At 48.8% G+C, this 25659-nt stretch overlaps 1 protein-coding gene across 6 annotated transcripts; it reads right to left on the reverse strand.

Annotated features, from left to right (window-relative positions):
- Positions 1-5854: 5854 nt before the first annotated feature.
- On the reverse strand, positions 5855-25353 carry FAM110A (family with sequence similarity 110 member A). 6 transcript variants are annotated; one of them, XM_061437139.1, is made up of 2 exons: positions 24993-25353; positions 5855-7330 (listed from the first exon to the last, which is right to left on the reverse strand). In XM_061437139.1, the coding sequence occupies exon 2, from the start codon at positions 7291-7293 to the stop codon at positions 6406-6408; it is 888 nt and encodes a 295-aa protein (XP_061293123.1). In that variant the 5' UTR covers positions 7294-7330; positions 24993-25353; the 3' UTR covers positions 5855-6405. The 6 variants fall into 6 exon arrangements, with proteins under 6 accessions (XP_061293123.1, XP_061293121.1, XP_061293119.1 ...); XM_061437137.1 differs by having other exon boundaries at positions 5855-7389; positions 25016-25349; XM_061437135.1 differs by having other exon boundaries at positions 5855-7389; positions 24993-25348.
- Positions 25354-25659: the final 306 nt, after the last annotated feature.

A 25659-nucleotide genomic window follows, 5' to 3' on the forward strand; every position in this document is an offset into this window, starting at 1 on the left:
AGGATAGATACTGGCAGTGGAAATAGCGAATACAAAGGCCCTGCGGTAGAAATGTGTCTAGTGTGTTTCTGGAATATCAAGGAAGCAGCAGGCTGTGTCAGGGGAGGTAAAGGGGAGGAGGAGGAGGAAGAAGGATCCTGGTCATGAGGGCTTGTAGAATACTGTGAGAACTTTGGTGTTTTTTGTTGTTGCTGTTGATTTTCTTTTTCAGGATGCCTGGCAAGATGGACCCTCACATTGTTCAAAGGCTCTGATAGCCTCACACAGTCAGGCCCTTGTGTTTCCGGTTCGGCCTCACCTACCCTCTTTGTTCCAATAATCTACTCCTCCCACCACAGGACCTTTGCACAGATCCTGGTCCTTCATTCTGGAATCCTTTTCCACTCCTAGGCCCACCTCTCCTGGTTAACTTCTACTTATCCTTCACATCTCAGCTCAAATATGTCAGGCTTCCCAGACCTCCTTGGTCAGGTCAAGAACCTCTCCTTCCTTTAGGATGTAATCTTGGTGATCATAAAATTATTGAGATGATCAAATAGTATCTAGACTAAGTCTCCCAATGGAGGTGTTTGGTTCATTTTGTTTGCTACAATCTCTCCAGGGTGTGCCTAGGACTTGGTATGCAGTAGACCCAAATAAATATATACTTTATGAATGAACACATGAGTGGAACAAGTACTTACAAAGACCACAGCATGTCATTCAGTTTTATCCAGTTTACAGAGCTCAGAGAGGTGAGGCAACTTGACTAAGATCAGACAACAGGTGGTAGCACCAAAAAGTCCAAGTTTTTCTGATTTCAAAGCTGGGAAAGTTTCCCAACACTTTACCTACCATACACACGTGTGTGAGTATGTTAGTCGCTCAGTCATATCCGACTCTGTGACCCCGTGGACTGTAGCCTCCTGGGCTCCCCTGTCCATGGAATTCTCCAGGAAAGCATACTGGAGTGGGTTGCCTTTCTTTTCTCCAGGGGGTCTTCCCAACCCAATGATCGAACCCAGGTCTCCTGCATTACAGGCAGGTTCTTTACTGTCTGAGCCACCAGGGAAGCCCATCCAGCACACATAGGCTGTGATAAACTGAAAACTGACTGCAAAAATTCTCCATGCCTGTACTCATACCCTTTGCAATATGACTAAGAGATGGAGTCTATTTCTCTACCACTTAAATCTGACTTGACCACGTCAATTTGGCCAGTGGAACATTAGTAATCATAACCCAATAAGAGGCTTTAAAGAACACTTGTGCAACGGAGCTGAACACAAAACCTTAAGATCACCATGTGAATGAGCCTACACTAGCCTCATGGAGGTGAACTGAAGCACCCTAGTAAACAGCTTGCCAACTGCCAGATATGTGAGCAAGGCCCTCCAAGACCACCCAGCCCCAGCTTATTGCAGCCATGTGAGTGAGCCCAAGTAAGATCAGAACTGCCCAGCTGAGCCCAAACCAGATTTCCAGTTCACAGAATCATGAACTAATAATTTGTTGTTTAGGGTCTAGGGTGGCCTGTTACACAGCAAGGGCTTCCTGATGTGAACACAGTCACTAGTGACAATACACCTAGTGAACACACACTGTCAATGTCTATACACACAAGTACATGCACATAAATGCACACAGATGAGCTTTCATAGCAAGTTTGTTTGCAACCACATAAACACTCGCATGCCCCTACAGGTCTCACACACACACACGGCCATCATCTAACCCCACACACACTCTCCTGGCTGCCAATGCAATGTAATGTGCAGTGTAAATGCCATTCTGGGAACAGATGGGTTGACACTGCCCAAGCTCTATGTTGCTGGCACTGCCCAGTACAGTTCCAAGGTGAATAGAAGAAGACTTTGGTTAAATGAAGAAAGCCAAGGGCACAGGACAAGCCAGAGCTTTGCAGCAGTGAGCAGACATGTTCAGTGGATAAATGGAGAGGCCTTTTATTCCTCTTAGAGACCCACGTGAGTAGGGACAGAAAGTGGATGCTCACAAGTGCTTATCTTACAAATTGTATTTGTGCCTAAAATTGCATTAAAAAAAATTGGTTCCATTGTTGTTTTTAAAGGGCTGTGAGGATTGTTATAAAGCCCTTGAAGGGTTTCAGGAAGAAAATTGGAACCAATAAATTATCCTCTATGTGTAACTATGGGGAAATTGAAGATGTCAGAGAATCAAATATGAGTAAAGAGGAAATTAAGCAAATGGAAAACAAAGCAGGTAATAACTCCAGGAAGAACAGAGTTGCACACAAAAAAAAGGAAATCTAACTGTAATATGCATCTTGGCAAGAAAATATTTATATGGTCACAATATAAATATTAATCATTTAATGAAAAATTGTGATGAATGTTGATTTTGAAAGAAAAGTGGGTAAGAAAAGTTGTCTTCCTTGATAATAATAACTACAAAAAGAAACAGTTTTGACCACTTACTGGGTGATATGCCTTATTCTAGGCACTTTACATGCTGAATCCTCATAATAGTCCAATATCTTCAATATTCTTATTACTCATTTTACAAATGAGGAATCTAAGGCACAAGGTAGTTAAGTCTTAAGGTGGTTAAGTCTAAGAGGACTTGCCAGGTCATCTGGCCAGCAAAGGAAAGGGCTAGAATTCAAACACAGACAGTCAGGCTGCAGAAGCCACATGCTGGGGACATCAGACCTTAGGAAAGTCAACATTTGCCTAAAATTAATCAAGAAAATGGCAGGAAAAAAATGTTATTTAGAAATATGGAGGAAAATGTTAGAAGAAATAGTTTAAAAAGTTGAATGTGTTTACTTTGGGGAGCAGGGTTGGGAGTGGGAAGGGAAGGGCAAGGGAATGTTGTTTTTAGTAATATTTAATTTACATAGAATCATATACATCCATGAGCGGGGGACAAGAACTGACTGGGAAGGAATGTGAGGGAAGTGTTCATGGCTCTGTGTTCTGATTGGGGTTTGGGGTACATTATGTACTTGTCTAAATTCGGCAAATGGTACTTTTAAGATCTATGCATTTCAATGTATATAAATTTTACCTCCCACCCTCAAGAATAACCATAAACAAATATTTAATATGAAACTCTAGTTGATTATATACATGCTGAAGTGTCTTTGAGGGGAAGGGTACTGACGCTTGCAGTTTACTTTGCAAAGTTTCCAAAAATCCAATTGTCTTACTGGATGGATAGAGGAATGGATAGATGCCTGATAGAGCAAATACAGCAAAATATTAACAACTGTGCATCTAGTAGGTGATACATGTATTCACTGAATAATTCTATCAAATTTTAAGTTTGAACATTTTAATAAAGTTTTGGGGGAAATATATAAATGTATCATCTGAAAAATAATATTAAAATTTTTTTTAAACCTGGATGGGGCTTCTGTCTTGGGCCAGGATGGATCTGCAGACTCCCCTGGACACCGGATGTCAGACAGGATGGGGGGTCTCCTCCCCCCGGCCCCTTTCAGCAACTCATTAGCAAAGGCAGAACCATTTCATCAGGGTAGGGACAATACCCTCTCACTATATCCCTTCCTCTGTCAAGATAAACTGAGGTCCTGCAGGTGGGGATGGGTACTTTCCCAGGGGGCCCATCACACCTTCATGGCAGAAGTGAGCAGCCAGGTTGCCACTCTCCCAAGCCCAAGTGTGTATAATTAGCTGGTGAGAAATAGATCAGGGAGCAAATCTCATCTTTGCCTAATTAGGGGCTAGGCAGCTGGGGCCAGTCTGGCCTGGGGAAGCTGCTATGGAGGCCCAGCAGCCCCAGGGGACAAGGCAGCAGCTGCAGGCCCTCACAAGGGCTGAAACACAGTGGCTGCCAATCACTGCCCCTCACACTCCAACTGGAGGCTAAACAATAGAGGGCCTGTTTCTGTGGATCCCCAAGGCTTGGTAGGCTGGGGGTAAGGGGAACGGCAGAAGCCTCCAGCCTCTCCATCCACAGAATCCTGGCTGAGGGGAACCCCTGTCAGAGAAGTCAAGGCTCAACCTGTCTCACCTTCCTCATTTCCAAGAATCCCTCCCTGCTCTCTTGCATCAGACCCTCCCAATGCCCCTCTTGGCTCCCCCCATCACAGCTTCTAAGAACAGCTCTGGTCTTAGGGCAGAAGTCCCTGAGTGCATTTGTTCCAAATTATATGACTAGTTTCTACTTAGCGGCTCCTTCCCTCCCCTGAGACCTGGAGGGGCCCATGGCTGTCTTGCCAACTGCTGGGCATCCAGTAGACGTTCAATAGTGACTAGGAGGAAAGGCTGCCAGGATGGGGAAGAGAGGTGAGGCATGTGTCAGGAGAATGGAGGAGCCAGAGAGCCGGTGACTGGGATGCCTAGGAGGCTGGGATGTGACCCCAGGCTGGAGTGCAGACCCACTCTGTGACAGCCCAAAAGCCACTACCCCTCCCTGCTCTAAGACAAGAGGTGATCTTCTCAGGTGACCCTCAAAAAGTCACCTTGAGGATTCAGTGACAGGTTTAGTATGAACGGTCTGAGTCCAGCACTTAAACTTCCTCCAGGAACAAGGGGTCTCCCAGATCATCACCAGCAGTCCTGTGACCCAAACCTTGATTTCTTCACATGTAAAATGCAACCAATGCTCCCTCCTTGTGTTTCTAGAGAACTGACAGCTCACGGCAAGGGGCAACCCTTAGCACAGAATTGAGGCTGAGTTGCCTTGGAGGTAAAGGTTTTGACACCTCAAAAGGCACCACCTCTGCAGAGCTGACACAGATTATCAGCCCAACCCCATCACTCCTTTAACATGGGGATTGGGGGGTCGGGGGGTGAGGGGGCCAGCTCCTGCATTGCCAAACCTGCTGGGAGCCTACAGCAGGTCATCCCCGGCTTGTGCCTGAGTCTCCCAGTCTGTACCATGAGGGGTGAACTCCCCTCAATGATTTGAACACCATCCTCTTCTACAACCTGATTTCCCCTATTTCCCCAAATGGCTCAAGCCCAGTCAAGTCCCCTGGGGACTGTCAGACAGACAGCTGGGCTGACCTGGATGTTTGTCAACAGTCCAACGGAAATCTCCTCTTTATGCTTAAAATAAAACCTACATCAAACCTGTCACCAAGGGCCCCCATTAGAGCTTCCTGTTCCTGAGTGCTGTAGCCCAGGCAGCAAGTAGGAGAGGAAGTGCATCCCAGCCCTGCCCCCCTCCCTCGGGAAAGCAGGGATGCAGAGCCCATCCAGGTTCTCACCCTTTATGTGCCCAGCCCTAGTTGCTCTATCAGCCAAGGGTGGGGTCTCCTAGCAGGTAACTAACTTGGAGGGAGACAGGAAGGAGCCGAGATCTCAAACCCCGTGTCAGCCACCTCCTTCCCTTTCCCCAAGCCCAAATAAGACCATGCTGCCAACTCATCCACCAAGGCCCAAAGAGAGAGACTGGCCTGACCAGGGTCACTCAGAGTTAGAGGCAAGGCCACTCATTTTTCTCTATCCATCTCAAGTCCTGCTTCCTCTTAGAATTCCACTTCCAGTCTATGGACTGTGTGACCTCAAGTTCAGGGTTTGCCCTCTCTGAGCTTCCTGCCCTCTTGGGAACTGGGCTGGGATTGGAAAGGGCACATAACTTATGGTTGAGGAGGGTCCATATACCTGTCAGCCTTTCCCTGCAGGTCCCCTTCCCAGTGCTCTTCCCAGTTCTATCCCAAATTCTATGAAGAAGGCCCATCAGCGAGCCTCCCAGAGGGCTTTTGAGGATGCCCTGTGAGGCAAGTCTCAGGCCAGGCCACCAGCCACTGAACTCATGTTCCCCCAGATCCTGGGGTGTCCACAATCACTGACTTCTGAAGGCCCCATCCCAAGACTTTCCACCCTTCCCTCTTGTAAACACAGAAGAATCTGATGACCCAGCCTTTGCAAAACAAGCATTTGTGTTTATTAACCAAAAGGAGGGAAGTCAGAGCAGTGCAGACTCCTACCAGTCCCTTCTGTAGTCTACCCACCTAGGCCCAGGCTGCCAAGGCCACTCTTCCCTGCCCCACCCCAGGGTAAGTTCCCAGGTAACCAAGGCCCATGGGCTAAAGAAGAGGAAGTCAGCAAAGGACAGAGGCCAAGGAAGGAAGAAAGAAACAGAGCTGCTGGGTAGACAGTTCTGGTGAGATCCCTTGGCCCTCCACTCTCAGTGGGGGGTGGGGGGTGGGGTGGGGGGTGGGGGTTAAGTGCCCCAAATCCAAACCCACAAGCAGGGGACATTCATGTCAAAACCCGACATGTGAGGGCCAGGCAGTGGTCCAAGGTCAAGAGCCAGCTCTCTCCAAGTCAGTCCTTGCCAGATGGTGCTCTGAGCCTTTGCCTCCACAGCAAGTTCACACAAGGCAGCAGCCTTGGGTCTGCTCCAAGCCAGGGAATGGATGCAGGAGAAGTCAAGAGGCCAACAGCCTAAGATCCCGACTCCAGTGGACACCTAGCATTCAGCTGCTGGAGTCTCTCGCGCCTGCCGCAACCCATACAGCCATTTGATTACGCGGGCGTTGCGCTCTATCACTGACACGCCATAGGGGACACGCTCCCGAGCCCGCTCCTCGATGGTGACAGAGCTGCGGCGGGAGCAGCCCCCCTCGGAGCTGGCTGGCCCAGCACTGGGCCCCGCCAGCGACACGATGTCTGAGCTGGCCCGAGCTAGGTGGGCCACACCCAATCCCCGCGCCTCCTCCGGGTCCAGGCCACAGAAGTTAAAGAATCGCTCCAGGTCAGCTGCTGCCCGTGAGAAGCGCTCACTCAGGTCCGACTTGGAGCGTTGCAAACCTGGGGGCCGGACTGGGCTAGAGGCAGCGGCAGGGCCTGGCGATGGGCAGGGCTGGATAGGTGATGCCGGCAGGGGCAGGACATCCACTCGTCGGACTGCAGCAATACTCGGTGGTGGGCGTGGAGGTGTGGCCGGGGGAGGCTGCCTGGCCCCCTCAGCCCGTCCAGGGGTACGGCTGGCCTCGGCAGGGGACACAGGACTATCACACAAGTTGATGAGGCTGCTAAGGATGTCCAAGTCCAGCTGGGGCCGGCAGCCGGGACCAGGCAGGGCTCGGCGGCTAGGTGTGAGCACGGTGCGGCGAGTTCCAGGGCTGAAGAGGGGCTGTTTGCACAGCAAGGGCTGCACAGGCTCCTGACGAGTGTTGGCCACATGCAGGCTCTTGACGTACTTGGCCTTGTCGGCCTCCAGGCGCTCGACAGCACTAGGTTTCCGGGCTCCACCGTCCGCTGGCCGCCGGAGCAGGTAGCCAGGAACCTTGGTCCGTAGGCGGATAGGTAGAGCAGGGGTGTCCCGGGCTCCCGGAGTCAGCGTGTCCACAGGCATGGCTGTTACATTCCCCGAGGGCTTCTGTCTGAGGAGACTGGAGAAATAAGAAGACAGAAATCCAAGCAGAAAGCTGGCAGCTGGACTCCACAACGGCTGCAGGGGTGGAAAGAAAGCGACAGAGCCCACTCAGACAAAGGCTCAGCAAAGACCAAGAGACCGAAGACGCCCTCCCTATTAAAAGGTAAAAGCCACGCCTCTGATTCACAGGGAGCCAATCAGCAGGCCGAAAGCCAGGCCTGTGGCCCCACCCACTCCCCCTCCTTCGAGGAAGGCCCGGCCCAGCTGAAGCAGAAAGAAAAAAGGTACCAAAGACAGACACGGGCTGCCTGGGCATAAAGGATGGGGATGGCATATTTTAAAGGAAGCAAAGTTGGCTCCAGGCTGAGTGCTGGACATCAGCCAGCTCAACCTCAGTGGGTCCTCTTCTCAATTCCATTTTGCAGTTGGGGAAACTGAAGCCCAGGGAGGCAAGCTTGAGGAAGCTAACTCAACAAGTTGGTGGCTGTCCCTTGCCTCCCTTGTCCCTCTGCCGCGCAGGGGTCTTGGGGTTGAGTGGCCAAGGAAAAGGGCTCCAACCCCACACCCCACCTGGAATGCCCACAGGAAGCCTGGAACCACCTCCACCCCACACTCACCTAGGCAGGAAGCTGCCCTGTGCCATCCACCCGCCTGGACATGCCAGGCCCCAGGCACAGCAGCAGAGCTTGTGGAGGAGGAGCGCAGAAAGTCCCTACCCCACCCCTGCCCCAGTGGAGTCCAGACACCCATTAGCTTCCAGTATGAAATTCCAATGCCAGGCCCACGGTGATCCATGGATGCTGTCAGGTGGAAACATCAGCCCTGAGCTATGCGGCCCCAGGAGAAGCTGGAAATGCCCAAGATCACAGCCCTGCTCAGGAGTATCCAGCCAACTCTGCATCTGTCAACAGCAGTAGTATGGACACCCACAGGCAGGAGGGCCTACATCTGGAGGCACATGATCACCTAATCATCAGGGCCAGTACCCTGGCCATCAGGCCACCCCTGTCCCTTTTTCCAAGGAAGAAGGGCTAGAGTCCCAAAGTGCTCCCCGAAGTCCCCTGGAGATGGGCCGGAAGAAAACCCATAGACCAAGTCCTGAACCTTTTCATGTATAAAATGGGGGAAAGGGACTCCATCAAGATGATCTTCAAGAGGACCTTCAGGCCATCTAAACCAATATTGTCTAATTCAATAGCCACTAGCCACATATGGCTACTCAGCCTTAACTTTAAATTTATAGTAAATATAATTCAGTTCCTGAATCACATTGGCCACATTTTAAGTGCTCGATAGTCATATGTGGCCAGTGGTCACTCTACTAGACAGCACAGATTGGAGCATTTCCATCTGCAGCAAAAAGCTATACTGGACAGCCCCACCTCGACATCCAGAATACCATGAGGGAAGAGTCTGGACTGGGGAGGGAAGAGAGGAATCTGTCTTCTAGACATCTGACATCATCCTCTCCTGTAATCTCAAAACAAGTCTGTGACACAGGTCTCCATCATCCCATTTTCACAGATGGAGAAACTGAGACTCAAAGAAGTTTCCAGAGCCAGTAAATAAGACACAAAGTCATATGAAGCCTAAAAAGAGTAGTTTTACTCATTATTATTCACATTCTCCTAAAACAGCTTGGGGGGAGGGCGGCAAGGGAGGGTCTGTTTTGTTCCCCTATCTCAGTTTCAAGATATTGCTCTTTACGCATAACCAACAGTCAATGGATTTTTACTAAGATAAAATACCTGTGAGGGCCAAATATAAGTAGGGAGACCAGGGATAAATTAGAGAGGGGACACACCCACCCTACTGTAGGCATATAGTCCAAGATGGTAGGTATAGAATGTTCTAGGAAGCTGGGAATCCAGAGTGCATGGAAACTGTAGATTGTTATTCTATTTGATAATATTAAAAACTGCACAGACAGGGCAAACAAAATGCCTGCAAACATATCTGAGCCCCTCCCCTCCCGCCCCAGTTTGAGACCTCTGCAACCAAGTTGACAACAGAAACTTGAGGGCTGTTGGCCCAGAGCCAGAGCTGCTCCAGAGGTAGAAGGGATGAAGTAGGTGGGAGAAGAAGGCTGCCCCACTCAGGACCAACCCCCAAGGAGACCTCAGGAGGGAAGGGTCACAAGAAAGGTAGCCATGCCAAGCCCTGTCAAGATAGGTAGGCTCTGCCCCACCCCCCGGCCGCCACCTCCCAAACCAGTCCAACCCGTTGGTGGCATGAGTTCCCTCCCGGGCATCATAGGGGAAACAGAGGGAGGAAGGAGGTCAAATGGGCAGGGCTAGGGCATAAGTTCTGCGACCCCCACCAGGCTCGGGCTTCCAACGCCTCCAGCGGACCAGGCGCCCCAGAGGCTCTTCTGGCCGGACCAGGGCAGATTCTAGGAGCCAAGCTTGGCTATGGGGCCGCTGGCCAGCCCGCACAGAACTCGCCCACTCGCCCGCTGTGCGCCTTTCGCAAGCCGCTGCACCTCTTCCAGACTTGGGGTTTCCTTATCCGTGAAATGCTGTTAAAAATAGACCTTCCTCATCCTCCAGGTCACCGTGAGGATGGAGAGACAAAAAACAAGTCGAGCACTTTCGTTCACTGCATGAACTGGGCTCCTTGTTTCTATTACGGAATTGGACCCAACTCCTGAGACCGCTCCTCTCGCAGGGGTCTCTAAGCCTTTTCCAGAAGGGTCTGTCTGAACCTAAGCCGCGGACAAAGGTTAATCCGTGAACAAGACTCATTCCACAGGCGGGTGAAGCCCAAACTGCTGCGGCTCCTCCGAGTTGAAGCCAGGGTCCCGGTCCCCAGGTGGGGCTCGTGCCTTTTCTGAGGCCTCCTCATCACCCAACGCCCCACCCACGGATTTCAAACACCCACAAACGACCCCACATACGCCGGCCCCAGGCCCTTCTCCTTGGCATCCTCGGGCACGTAGCCTCACCACGCTCCCTCCCCAGCGGTTTCCCGGGCATTAGCCTCAGGAGGCCGCGGTGGGGGGCCGCGGGGGTCGGAGTGGGTAGGGTCGTAGGGGAGCCCGGAGTCTAGCTTCTGCCCTTGCCCTCCTTAGCCGAGGGCAATCTTGGGGACTCCTAGCGGCGGAGGAGGCCCAGAGCCCGGCGGCACGCTGTGTGACTCCAGTCTGCTAGCCGCCCCTCTCCGAGCTCGGGTAGTCCCGGCTCTAAAATGAGGGAGCAGACGGCATGATTCCTACAGCCTCGTCCAGGCCTGAAGGTGAGTTTCGGCCCGGTCCCCGCCTACCCGAGGAGGAGGGAGAGGTGCCCAGGCAGCCCCGACCCCGGCCGGGCGCCCAGGCCCCGGTCCGCACATACCTGGCTGCGTCCTGGCCGCCGCTCTGCGCTCTCCAGCCCGGCCCACCTGAGCTCAGGTAACACAACGTTTGCGCAACTTCCGGCGGCCGGCCCCCGGCAAGTGAACCCGCCGGTCCAGGAATTACTCGAAAAGGGACAAGGAAAACCAGGCAGCGGATCGGAACCGAGCCCAGGCTTGCAGTCCGCCAACTGGGCGCCGGGACCTGGTCTCAGACGCCCTGCCTACCCCAGGAAGCCCTTCCGCGAGCGGGGCCCGCCCATCCCCAGCTGCCCTGGCCCACATGTGCGACCCAGTTAGGGTAAGGGCTCCCATCTTGCAGATGGAAAAACTGAGTCCCCCTTGTCACTGCCACAGTGATCGCCAGTTAATATATTAACTTCTCCTGGTGTTAATTAACCCATTTTAATCTTCCCAACAACCCCTATGAAGGGAGCTCTATTATTATCCCCATTTTACTAATGGAAAACTGAGGCTGGGACAGGCTGAGTCAGTTGCCAAAGTCGCCCTGCAGAGTCCAACTTGGGCTCTTTCTCCTCAGACCAAACCTTAATTAACACCACTCCCCTTTCTGGCTGTGTGTCCCTGAGTGGGTTGCTGAACCTCTCTGGTCTTCCATTCTGTCTAAAGGAGAGTTCCAGCTTCCAGGCCAGGTCAGTGTGAGTTCTTAGAGCTTGAGACTGCCTACTGAAGCTTTGAGCAAGCTGTAAACATTAGTAATTGACAGTAATAATAGCAATAATAATAACTAGAATTTCAGATTGCCAGACACGGTCCTTGTTTAAATCTCTATACTACCCTGAGAGGGAGAAGCTATTTGATCCCCATTTTACAGATGAAGAGACAGTAGTAGCCCTGCCAGAAGGAACCCCTGGGAGGGAAGTGACCGTCTCTTCTGCCACCAAGCTCTATTACATCACTTAAGGTGGCACATTCGATGAAGCCAGTTTTCACTGGGAGCCTGCGGTCCAAAGAAGGAAGTGAGCACTGGCCTCAGACATGAGCCCCCAAGGAAGTGAAAGAGGACCCAGTTCCATGTCTGTGCCTGGTGGGGGCTGCACCAGCATTGGGGTGGCGGGCACAAGGGGACAGGAACTGATTCAAGGAACAACTCTCTTCCACCTGGGAGTGAATCAGCTCTGAGACCTCTTCTAGCCCCTGGGTCCTGATTTTAGGAGGATAAGGGAGGTGACAAGACCATCATTGTCCACAGCAGACTGCTGGGGCCCTTCCTAACCCTCAACAAAGGCAACAGTGGGGAAGGAAGCTGTGCTCTGTTAGGCTCCAACAGCAGTAAAAGCAAGGCAATGATGACAAGTTTTATAAAACAGGTAAGAACTTCTCCAAGTGCTTTCTTTGTACCTGGCATTTGTTCTCTTTCTAGGTATTAACTCATCTATTAATCCTCACACGTACACTGTAAGGTAGGTACTACTATTATGACCATTTTATAGTTGAGAAAACCAAGGCATGGAGAGTGAGGCCACATGTCTGAGGTCACATGGCTAATAAATGGCAGAGCCAGAACCTGAACCAGGCCTGGGTCTGGGGGGCAGGGGTGAGGAGACAGTCCCTAGTCTCCTGCTAGTCTTTGGCCACTCACCAGGGGACTCCTAGGGACTCTCTAGCCTCCCTCTCTGGGCCCCAGAGAGAGAATTCAACTTGGCTATGGTTCTGGACCTGTTTCCTCAGCTGTGAGGGCAGAAATGGCAATGTTTTCCCAACAGAAATCAGATGTCATCACAGCTCTGCTTAAATCACCCCAGCCCCAGCCCCTGAGACTCCCTATCACCTGAGAACAAAATCCAAACTCTCCACTTGGCCCTCCTCTCAGTCCTCCTCCTCTCCAGCCTTCCCTGCTCCAGCCTCTGAGTCCTCCCTGCTGTTCCTGAGCACACCAAGGTTTCTCCTGCCTCAGGGCCTTTGCATCATCCTTTCTCTGCCTGGAACCTTCCATTTTCACTTCCTCAGAGAGGTTTCCCTGACCACCCTGGGGCTCCTGCCAACTCTCTCCTGCCAGTTAGTTCCCTTCCAAGCATTCATCGCACCCTGTCATTTTAGACATTTCACTACCACCTGAAAGTCCCTTGAACAGTATGGAGATCAGACCAATCAATCTTAAGGGAAATCAACCCTGAATACTCACGGGAGGGACTGGTGCTGAAGTTGAAGCTCCAGTATTTTGGTCATCTGATGCAAACAGCCAACTCACTGGAAAAGTCCCTGGTGCTGGGAAAGACTGAAGGCAGAAGAAGAAGAAGGTGTCAGAGGATGAGATGGCTGGATGGTATCATCAATGCAATGGATATGAACTTGGGCAAACTTTGGGTGATGATGAGGGACAGAGAGGCCTGGTGTGCTGCAGTCCATGGGGTCACAAAGAGTTGGACACTCCTGGGCAACTGAACATCAACAACAACCAGCTGTTTCCTGTCTCTCCCGTGGGCTAAGAACTCCATCCTCCAGGGACAAAGCACAAAAGGGGACAACACAGACCAAGTGGCCAGGCCACCTGAAAGACCAAGGCCCCTCAGCACCGAGCCTCCTCCCAACCCCCTACTCTGCCCAGGCCTTCCTCCACCAGTCCCACTCCTGCTCCAGCCTCCAGGAGCCCCTACTCAAGCTGGGCTCCAAACACTTCTAACTGAATCCTATTTTCCCTCCTAAGATGCCACATCCAAGTCTCTGCACACACTGCGTCCTTTGCTGGCAGTGCCCTTTTCTACTCCCTCTCCCTGGCCACCCCTGTAGCCTGGATTCTAGGACTAGCCTGACTGAGTTCAAACCTCAACTCCACCAGTGATCAGCTATAAAACTTGGATAAGATACATAACTTCTCCATGCCTTGGTTTCCCCAACTGTAAAACAGGATGCCTAATAGTGCCTCCTTCCCAGCATGAGGCCCGTGCTTGACAAATGCCACCAAAATGTGAACTGTGATAACTCTTCAACCAAATAGATGCTCCAGTGCCCAGCTCCCCTGTGAGGCCTTCATCAGCCCAGACAGAACGTTGACCACTTCTCTCAGAGGTTACAAATCTAAGAATGCGGTCACTTGAATAGATATTTCTCCAAAGAAGGTACACAAGTGGCCAGTAAGCACAAGAAAAGATGCTCAGCATCGCTTATGATTAGGGAAATGCAAACCAAAACCAGAATGAGATACCATACCACACCCATAAGATCGCCATTATCAGTCAAACAAAAACAGAAAATAATAAATGTGGATGGAGAATGAGGCGAAATTAGAAACTTTGTGCACTGTTGGGTTATAAAATGGTACAGCCACTATGGAAAGAGTATGGCAGTTAAGCAAAAATTTTTAATAGACTTACTATGGAATCCAGCAAACCTACTTCAGGTATATGACCAAAAGAACTAAAGGCAGGGACTTGAACAGATACTTGTACATCGGTGTTTCAGTTCAGTTCAGTTGCTCAGTTGTGTCTGACTCTTTGCGACCCCATGAATTGCAGCACGCCAGGCCTCCTTGTCCATCACCAACTCCCGGAGTTCACCCAGACTCATGTCCATCGAGTAGGTGATGCCATCCAGCCATCTCATCCTCTATTGTCCCCTTCTCCTCCTGCCCCCAATCCCTCCCAGCATCAGAGTCCTTTCCAATGAGGCAACTCTTCGCATGAAGTGGCCAAAGTACTGGAGTTTCAGCTTTAGCATCATTCCTTCCAAAGAAATCCCAGGGCTGATCTCCTTCAGAATGGACTGGTTGGATCTCCTTGCAGTCCAAGGGACTCTCAAGAGTCTTTTCCAACACCACAGTTCAAAAGCATCAATACTTCGGTGCTCAGCCTTTTTCACAGTCCAACTCTCACATCCATACATGACCACAAGAAAAACCATAGCCTTGACTAGATGGATCTTTGTTGGCAAAGTAATGTCTCTGATTTTGAATATGCTATCTAGGTTGGTCATAACTTTTCCTTCCAAGGAGTAAGCATCTTTTACTTTCATGGCTGCAGTCACCATCTGCAGTGATTTTGGAGCCCAAAAAAATAAAGTCTGACACTGTTTCCACTGTTTCCCCATCTATTTCCCATGAAGTGATGGGACCGGATGCCATGATCTTCGTTTTCTGAATGTTGAGCTTTAAGCCAATTTTTTCACTCTCCACTTTCACTTTCATCAAGAGGCATTTCAGTTGCTCTTCACTTTCTGCCATAAGGGTGGTGTCATCTGCATATCTGAGGTTATTAATATTTCTCCTGGCAATCTTGATTCCAGCTTGTGTTTCTTCCAGTCCAGTGTTTCTCATGATGTACTCCGCATATAAATTAAATAAGCAGGGTGACAATATACAGCCCTGACGTACTCCTTTTCCTATTTGGAACCAGTCTGTTGTTCCATGTCCAGTTCTAACTGTTGCTTCCTGACCTGCATATAGATTTCTCAAGAGGCAGGTCAGGTGGTCTGGTATTCGCATCTCTTTCAGAATTTTCCACAGTTTATTGTGATCCACACAGTCAAAGGCCTTGGCATAGTCAATAAAGCATAAATAGATGTTTTTCTGGAACTCTCTGGCTTTTTCCATGATCCAGTGGATGTTGGCAATTTGATCTCTGGTTCCTCTGCCTTTTCTAAAACCAGCTTCAACATCTGGAAGTTCACGGTTCACGTATTGCTGAAGCCTGGCTTGGAGAATTTTGAGCATTACTTTACTAGCGTGTGAGATGAGTGCAATTGTGCAGTAATTTGAGGATTCTTTGGCATTGCCTTTCTTTGGGATTGGAATGAAAACTGACCTTTTCCAGTCCTGTGGCCACTGCTGAGTTTTCCAAATTTGCTGGCATATTGAGTGCAGGACTTTCACAGCATCATCTTTCAGGATTTGAAAGAGCTCAACTGGAATTCCATCACCTCCACTAGCTTTGTTCGTAGTGATGCTTTCTAAGGCCCACTTGACTTCACAGTCCAGGATGTCTGGCTCTAGGTCAGTGATCACACCATCATGATTATCTGGGTCATGAAGATCTTTTTGTACAGTTCTTCTGTGTATTCTTGCCACCTCTTCTTAATATCTTCTGCTTCTGTTAGGTCCATACCATTTCTGTCCTTTATCGAGCCCATCTTTGCATGAAATGTTCCTTTGGTATCTCTGATTTTCTTGAAGAGATCTCTAGTCTTTCCCATTCTGTTGTTTTCCTCTATTTCTTTGCATTGATCGCTGCAGAAGGCTTTCTTATCTCTTCTTGCTATTCTTTGGAACTCTGCATTCAGATGCTTATATCTTTCCTTTTCTCCTTTGCTTTTGGCTTCTCTTCTTTTCACAGCTATTTGTAAGGCCTCCCCAGACAGCCATTTTGCTTTTTTGCATTTCTTTTCCATGGGGATGGTCTTGATCCCTGTCTTCTGTACAATGTCACAAACCTCAGTCCATAGTTCATCAGGCACTCTATCTATCAGATCTAGTCCCTTAAATCTATTTCTCACTTCCACTGTATAATCATAAGGGATTTGATTTAGGTCATACCTGAATGGTCTAGTGGTTTTCCCTACTTTCTTCAATTTAAGTCTGAATTTGGTAATAAGGAGTTCATGATCTGAGCCACAGTCAGCTCCTGGTCTTGTCTTTGTTGACTGTATAGAGCTTCTCCATTTAGCATCTTATAGCAGCATTATTCACAATAGCCAAAAGGTGGAAACAACCGAAGTGTCCCCTGACAGATAAATACTCAAAATGTGGGGTATATACACATAATGGAATGTCATTTAGCCTTAAAAAGGAAGGAAATTCTGACACATGCTATACAATACGGATGAATCTTGAAGTCATTATGCTAAGTGAAATAAGCCAGTCACAAAAGAACAAATACTGCCTGATTCCACTTATATGAGGTTCCTCAAGTAATCGGATTCATAGAGGCAGAAAGAAGAACGGTGACTGCTAGGGGCGGGAGAGAGAAGGGAATGAGGAGTTACTATTCACTGGGTATGGCGTTTCCATTAGCAATGGTTGCACAACACTGTAATGAACGTAATGCAACTAGACTGTATATTTAAAAATGATTCAAATGGTAAACTGCATTTTATTAATACACACATTAAAAAAGAATAAGAAGGTTTAGAGTCTGAAGCCAGACTCCTGGGATTCCAATCCCAGCTCTAGGTGCTAGTTATTAAACATCTCTTGTGCTCAGTTTCCCTTCATAAGGAGGATATAACAGCAGTAACGACCTTACATCATAGAGACAGAATTGAAGGAGTTCACACTTGTAAATTACTTAGCACACAGTAAGGGATCAAGAGGTGTCAGAGATGTCTATTCTTTGCTGAGGGGGCAGGAGGTGTGGTTTCTGATGTTTATCATTTTTATGACATTGTGCACTTCCACCTCACCCCTCCCTTCCACCTGCTTCTCCTTTTCTTTAGCAGAAGTCCAGCCCAGACTTGGGTGGAGACAGAGAGGCCCTCTCCTGCCCCAGCGGGAGCCAGGAAGGCTCCAGGCAGCAGAGACTGCCAGGCAGCAGGACAGCCCAGCTCCATTTCAGCACAGCTGCCAGGGCCAGGGACACCCAGCTGGGCATCCTCCGGGCCCACGCCAGGCCCCACACTATTCCTGGAGTTTTTCCAGACGTTCGTGCCCTGGCCTGCCTGCAGTCAGCCTTGCCCAGGGCAACCTTGCACAAACCTCAGGAAGGAAAAGGTAAACAGGCTGCAGAAGCGGTGTGGGTGCAGTTGCCTAAGGCAGCAATCTCCCGTTTGGCCCACCAACCTCACACCTCCACCAACTCAGTCCTCTGGGCCTCAGGTCTGCACTTGAGGTTGCCAAATGAGGACAAAGGGACTTGCAGTGCAGACTAAGAGAGATACTGCACGCAAAGCCTTAGGAAGGGCACACAGGATGCGGAAGGTGGAGTTGGGACAGACCCACAACCAAGCCCACTTCCTGTCCCGGACTGCCCTCTGCCTGAGCCAAAGCTCACCATCATGGCTTCTTTTCTCGGCTCAGAGATGTCAAGAACCTTGTCCAAAGTCACAAGAAAGTTAATGACAGATCATAGACAGGGCAGTGGTCTCATGATTAGATAAATAATCTATAATACCTATATATTTTTTTCAACCAGGTGATACATGTGCACGGCTTAAAATTCATAAGCTATAAAGGAAATTAAAAAAAGAAAAACACCTCCCTCCACTCCTATCCCCAGCCACCCAGTTCCCCTCCCTGCAAGAATCATTATGATCAGATAGTTATATGTCCTTCCAGGGAGATTTCAGGCACATACAAGCAACAATGGACATATATTCTTTCTATTTTTTTTACATATAGCAACATGTTCTGTGCGTTGTTTTCATCTTACTCTTTCACTGAATAATATATGTTGTTCTTAATATATGTTATTAGCATGTTATTAATTATAATGTTATTAATAAACTTAACAATATATGCTGTACTACATAAAGAGCCCATCAGTCCCAACTGATGGCCACTGAGCATGTGTCTAGTCTCTATCAAAAACCACACTGTGGCCTCACTGCACCTATATCATTCTGCCCAGAAGTGGGACAGCTAGGTCAGGGGGATGCATGTGTAATTGTGACAGAGATGAGGGACTGTGATCCATGGAGTTGATCTCCCACCAGCAGAACACACAATAAATGATCAATAAATGTTAGCATTAGTCATTTTGATTCCTAGGGTTTTGGGCACCCCTCAGTTTCACACTGGAGGCGATTACCTCATTTACCTCATTTACCTCACCCTCGCCCCTCCCTGCATCACATTCCAGTCTGGGAAGATAATAAACTCGCTAATAAGTGAAATTATAGGACATTGGATCGGCTAAATGCTACTGAGAAAAACAAAATAGACAAGGCAGAACATATAACATGAGTAAATATTTGTTGAAAGAATGAAGACTTGTTTTCTTTCTGAATTTCCAGAGCTCTTCTCCCTTTAAAGCCAGGAGACTGGTTTGGAGGAGAGAGGATAAATAATTCCCCTTGAAGAGATTCTAGACTCCCAGATGCTACAATTCTGAGTGTCTAGGATTCTAAGATGGAAGCCAGACAGATCGGGAACCAGCCCCAGAGTTGCCAAGTCTGACCATGTGGTTTGGGGCAAAGGGGCTTAACTTCTTAAAACTTCAGTTTGCCCACCTACAAAAGGAAACCAATAGCAACCAGCAGGTGGGGAGGGGGTTCCCCAGGAGGCAAGGCCTGGTGTAGGTCAGATGCTCTACCAGGAGGAGTCCTGGGCCCAGGACTAACTCCAGTGTCTCTGGTGACTAGTGTCTTTGGTTGAGGGCTGTGCCTACCCTTTTGCCCAACCCAGAGTAGATTCCCAACAGTCCTACAGCAATTCCAGGGCCAAAGCATCTGCTGCCCACCTGGCACCTAGCTCGGAAATGTCAGTCCTGCCTGAACCACCCGTATCTTCTCTCTGAGAGGAAGAGCTATGCAATTCAGAGCCCTGCAAGCAGAAGGATCTCAAGTGAGCCCTAAGTCCACCCCTGGCTTTCTGGAGAAATGAAGACAGTTGGTGGGGAGAAGACCCCAGGCCGATGCTGGGGAGAGGCAGCCTGGAGCGGATCTGAAAGATCCGAATCAGATTCTCTGCCAGACTTCGTCTTTCTGAGCCTCAGCGTTCTCATCTGTGAAATGGGGTACCCTCACGTCTCCGCAGGTAGGACTCGGAGAGAACATGCACTGCAGGGGTGAATACAGCCCCCCCCTTAGACCCAGGTTCGCGCCCCGGACCACCCGTGCCCTCACAAGGAGCCTCACCTAGGCGAGTCCCGCTCCTCCAGTGCGGGTCTTGAGGAGGCTGACAGCTCGGACCCAGGCAGGCGGGGAACTGCCGCACCCAACACGGCTCGGGAGGCCCAAGCCCCACGTGAGGACCCGCGGGGGCCTCTTCCGAGCTGTGCTCCGCACCCGAGATAAGCCGGGGAACCTGACTGTCCCAAGGACCCAGGCAGAGCGAAGGTCTGGGGGCACAGAGGGGAAGTGAAAGTCCCGGGGCGCAGGGGGAAGGGGAAATGAGCGCATCGCTTCACCCCCCTCCCCGACACCAGAATGGTTTGCCCCGGACATCCTGATTGGTTTCTCGCTTCCGTTCGAACTCCGCGCCGCCCGCGTTGCCAGGCAACGGCTTAGCTTCGGCCTGGCGTGGGAGCGCCAGGTCTTCGCAGTTCCTTACCGCCCCTCACCTTCCCGGTGGTCTCAGGTTCTTTGGGCAGCCTCTTTAGCTCAAGCGGCTAGTTCTTTCTCTTGTTCACCCAGGACTTAGCTGATTCCTAGTCCTGACATCAGCTGACAGGTTATGTGAACCAGTGCAAGCCGGTTTCCCTCTCTGTTCCCCTAACTGAGCAAGTTAGTGTGAAGATGGGCATGCCCAGCAGTCCCGAAATTTACTAAGGATATGACCAAAGGTGTGAGTGAAAATTAATATAGCCCTGCGTTATTTATCATGGCAAAATAATGAAAATAACAAGTGCTCAGTGAAAGGAGATTGGCTATATAAATCCATCCTGCGGAAGAACTGAATTTAATGAGTTTTTTTAATACATACCAGGAGCTTTGCATGACAAAACTCTCATCACTGCTCATGGCATAACCCTCTGATAAGTACCTTTAAATGTCCTCACTTTTTTATGAGGAATATTATACAGTCATTAAAAATGATGTGATTAAAATATATTTAGCACTAAGAAAGATTGAATTTTTCAGAAGTATGTTTCAAAGCACTATATACAACATAAATATGCATTAAATATGTAATGGTAATATCACATGTACTATATTTATGTATTAGACTTCCCAGGTGGCTCTAGTGTTAAAGAATCTGCCTGCCAATTCAGGAGACACACGTTTGATCCCTGGGTCAGGAAGATCTCCTGGGGAAGGAGAAAGAATACTCCAGTATTCTTGCCTGAAAAATTCCATGGGCAGAGGAGCCTGAAGGGCTATAGTTCATGGTACTGCAAAGAGTCAGACAGGACTGAGCACAATGCAGATATTTCAGTTCAGTTCAGTTGCTCAGTTGTGTCCGACTCTGCGACCCCATGAACTGCAGCACGCCAGACCTCCCTGTCTATCACCAACTCCCAGAGTCCACCCAAACCCATGTCCATTGAGTCAGTGATGCCATCCAATCATCTCATCCTCTGTCGTCCCATTCTCCTCCTGCCCTCAATCTTTCCCAACATCTTTTCAAATGAGTCAGCTCTTCGCATCAGGTGGCCAAAATTTTGGAGTTTCAGCTTCAACACCAGTCCTTCCAATGAACACCCAGGACTGATTTCCCTTAGGATGAACTGGTTGGATCTCCCTGCAGTCCAATGGACTCTCAAGAGTCTTCTCCAACACCACAATTCAAAAGCATCAATTCTTCTACACTCAGCTTTCTTTATAGTCCAGCTCTCACATCCATATATGACTACTGGAAAAACCATAGCCTTGACTAGACGTACATATTTATGTATAAACATTTATAATAACAGAAGTTAATTTCTTCTTTCTGCTTCTTTCTTCCTTCTTTTTCTCCTTGACTGGTTTAACTGTTGGAAATTTGGAAACTTAAAATAAGTTACCAAATTGCCAACAGTTAAACCAGTCAGGGGGAAAAACAAAGACACATTTTTAAAAAGAGAATTAGAAAAATCAACTCTAACAGCCCTTCCAGATGAGAGAGTGAACTACTGTTTGGGTCTAGGACATTGCTCACTTTGGAGTCAGCCTCTTTCTATCCCAGATGGTGTTTTTCATTCTTTGATTGGATTATCAGTGATCGAGCACTACTGTGTACATACCTTGGAGAGGTGGGGGAGGAGAACTAATAGTATACCAATAGCTACCAATGATTGCACATTCTGGCATATGCACCAACCAGAAATATCAGAAAAGATACTGTCATAAACAGGGAGTCTATGACGATCAGCTAAATAACAGGCCTGGCACTAACTGTGCCCTCTGCTAGATTGTGCTCAAACATACACACATTTTCTCATTTGACTTCATTACTGTCTGAGGAGATTCTACTAATATTCCTATTTTATATTAGAAAACTAAGGTTTGTCTGGATCCAGCAGGAGTCCTCCGAACCATTCTGTTACATTCCCATGTGACTGCAGTTTGACAGTGGCAGTGAGGAGAGGCAAGGAGGGTCTCTGATCATGAAAGACACAGAGAAAACAGTAGGAGCAGGTCCAGACTTTGTACTTCCTGAGGCTTAAACAATTTAAGAAGTGTTAGGGAGTGTTGTTTCGGAGAAGGCAATGGCACCCCACTCCAGTACTCTTGCCTGGAAAATCCCACGGACGGAGGAGCCTGGAAGGCTGCAGTCCATGGGGTTGCTGAGGGTCGGACACGATTGAGCGACTTCACTTTCACTTTTCACTTTCATGCATTGGAGAAGGGAATGGCAACCCATTCCAGTGTTCTTGCCTGGAGAACCCCAGGGATGGGAGAGCCTGGTGGGCTGCCGTCTATGGGGTCGCACAGAGTCGGACACGACTAAAGCAACTTAGCAGCAGCAGCAGGGAATGTTGTTTAAGAAAAGGACTACAAAATTACAAATCAAGTAATACAGAGATGATTTAGTTAGAAAGATAAAAGAAACCTTAGCAAATTTCAATTTATACAGAGATTACAAAGTTCAGAAAAATAACATTCGTTTGTGAATTACCTGTTCGACATATTTCCATATTTTCCACAAACAAGCTTCTGTATACTACATTTCCATGTATACACACATTTCAAACCTCTCCTCTTCACACTGTAGGACCCTCCATGCCTTCACTTTCATGTCACAGTACCAGGTGAGTCACCTCAGTGTGCCAGGTAGGGATATTCCTGGAAGACTTTCCTTTACTAGAGCAGCTGGAAATCACTGAAGTCAGCTGAAGTCAGGACTAGGAATCAGCTGGGTCCCCGGTGAGCAAGAGAAAAAAAAGTGACTGGAAACAACATAAATAAAACCACTAAACCCGAACTAAATGTCAAGGTCCTCTTAGCCAGATCCCCAAAATGCTCACACTCACTCCAACTTCATCTGACAAAAGGGGAAGTTGGAACAGAAGGAGATGGTGGTTTTAACAGAATGAGGTTAAATTACCTCACTTTGGAAAATTTTACACAAGCTTATGACCATGGGAACACATTGCTAGAGTGCTTCCCAGACCTCACCTTCCCTGTCATTAAAATGGGAATGACAACAATGGTGTCATGGTTGAATTCTTCTCTGAAATGTGTAGTTTCAATCACATGTTGGGAGATATTTGAGATGCCCGGATAAAGGCCCTGCTGACTCTTGCATCTTCAAAGCTGCCTCTGACTGCATGCCCTGGAGCTTCAAACAAGCAGCACAAAAACCCTGAGCCTCATTCCCAGATTAAGAAAGTGAGGAAAACAGAGGCAGAAGGAACTTCCCTGGGATTCCAAGTTAGGCCACACAAAGAGAGATTATTTGGACATGCTCAGATTCCAGGACTCTGAGCATCTTCATGTGTCAACAGCATACTGGGGATGACCTCTATTTTCTAGGGTTTGTTAAGCACCTGACGCCAGTTCAGAGTGATTGAAAACACCCTAGTTCTCCCCCTTCCCCACTGTGTGGGGCAGGAGGACCTGTAAGAATAAGAAGATGGCCAAGCTGTCCTTAGTGTGCCCAGATCAGAGGGAGCCGGAGGATCCTTGTGCCCCTTGTGTGCTTATCTTGACCCAGCACGTGTGCGAGAATAACATCTCACCCTGTACCCACGCCTGTGGCTGTGCCTCCCCCAGCAGTCTGACCTTGGCAGCATTTTCTTTACTCAGCTCAAAACCAAGATGAAGTCAGCCTCAGATGGCAGTTCCCAATCTCCTGTGCACCCTAGGGCTTATTTTGTTCTGTTTTATTCCATTCAAAGGGTGTTCTCACTGTACACATTTGCTTGCCTCTGAACTTCTCTGGAAGGACTCACCAGAAAAAGGTCCCGGTGGTGGCTACTGGGCTGACTGAGGAACAGGGGAAAGAGAAAAGCTTTTCAGAAAATATTTTTTAAACCTTATAAATGTGCGTGCGTGCTAAGTCGCTTCAGTCATGTCTGACTCTTTGCAACCCTATGGCCTGTAGCCTATCAGGCTCTTCTGTCCATGGAATTCTCCAGGCAAGAATACTGGAGTGGGTGGCCATGCCCTCCTCCAGGGGATCTTCCCAACCCAGGGATAGAACCCGCATCTCCTGCATTGGTGGGTATGTTCTTTACCACTAACACCACCTGGGAAGCCCACCTTATAAATGTATTACCTACTAAAAAGTAAATAACATTTCTAAGGATACTCTATGAGAGAACAAAATAAGGTAGTGACTGAAAACTCAGCCCAAATATGTCCCTCCAAACATGATGGCTGAGAGGGTCAACTGAGATCGCTGAGATATTCTTTCTGGAGGGCAACAGAGTCATTTTTCTCAAAAATTTTTGAGAAATTTTGAGCTGTCTCATTGGTTCTATACTCTATTTCTAAACTGCTTCTAAAAAGAAACTGACTCTAACCAAAGAGATTCAGAAAGATTTAACAACAGGAATATTTCTAAATATTGTTTCTAAAAAGAAATTGACTCTAACCAAATAATTAAAGAGATTCAGAAACATTTAACAACAAGAATATTTACTATAGCATTGCTATTAATGCCCTCCACCACCAAAAAAAAACCCTAATTTCCTGGCCACAGGACAATTCATGGTGAATGCGGCTGGAACAAATACCACACAGCCATTAAAAATGGTGCTTTTGAAGAATAAGCAATAGGAAAGATAGAAAAAATATCTTTGGAAAGATTTTTTTTTAAATACTGTCTCTCAATTCACTTATTTGTTCCAGAAATGTCTTTGAGCACCTTTTTCTAAATCTCCGTTTCCTCACGTGTAAGATGGGTGTTAACCATGCCTACCTCCCAGGCTTGCAAGAGGTACAGCACCCTGAGTACCCTCCACACTCTGTGGCTACTATTTCTGCTACTGCTCTTAAGAGGTTGTTTGATAGTACAAGCTCATGAGGCAGCATGGCCCAGGCATCACTCCCTGCCCAAACCCTCCAAGGGCTCCCCCAACAAGCTCTGAATGGCCTTGTTGGCCTCTGGTGGCCGTTGGAGGCTGATCCCTGTCAACCCCATTTCCTACCACCTTCCCCCTCAGCCCACCTTGCTCCAGCCACCGGCTCCTGTTGCTTCTTAAATACACTAAGTACCCTTCCTGCCTCAGGGCCTTTGCACATGCTGTTCCCACTGCCTGGGCCTCTCTCCCCCCAGACACAGCTGTCCTCTCACCCCCTCCCTCACTTCCTTCCAGGCTCTGCTCAAATGTCATCCTCCCAGGGAACCCCACCCCACCCCACCCATTATTTACATTTCTCTTCATAGTTCTCCAACCTCCTGATATTCGGTTTGTTCCTGTGTCTGGATCTCCTCCACCGACTGAGCTCCCAGAAGGCAGGGTCCACACTTCTTTGCTCACTTTTCCTGGAATTAGAGGTTGGCAATGCACTGAACTATGAGAAAGGCTTTGAGAAGGCCTGGAACAGAAACTCCTCTTTCTCTTTGCTTACTCCACTGTTTCCCAAACATTCTCAACCCTGGAGCCCTGTGTCCTCAAAACACTTCCTAAACAGCCTGTAGGAACAGTGAAAACACCATCTACAGAGGGTGGGTCTCCAGGATGTGACCAGGGGCCTTTCCTCCTCTGCCAGTGCCCCTCCTAAATTACAGACTTTCTCCCCCAGCACCAGACTTGCCAGACCCAGGAACTGTCCTCGATTTCCAGTCCCCTCAGCACATGCCTCTCACACCCCCTCCATGCCTCTAGGGGCCAGGTTCCACCTGCCAAAAACTCAGGTTCAGCTTCTGATGAGCATATTCCAAGACACACCCCGCTGGCTCAGCCAGGTCTCTGGTCCCTTTCTGTTGTGTCCAGGAGTGAGGGATGGGCGCAGAGTCTTGTTTTCAACCTCTCGCCCCAGCAAGGGCTGAGAGTAAAGCCAACATCTGCATAGAGACAGGAAACCCAGGACCCCCTG

This window comes from Bos javanicus, chromosome 13 (genome assembly GCF_032452875.1).
Source record: "Bos javanicus breed banteng chromosome 13, ARS-OSU_banteng_1.0, whole genome shotgun sequence".
NCBI lineage: Eukaryota > Metazoa > Chordata > Mammalia > Artiodactyla > Bovidae > Bos > Bos javanicus.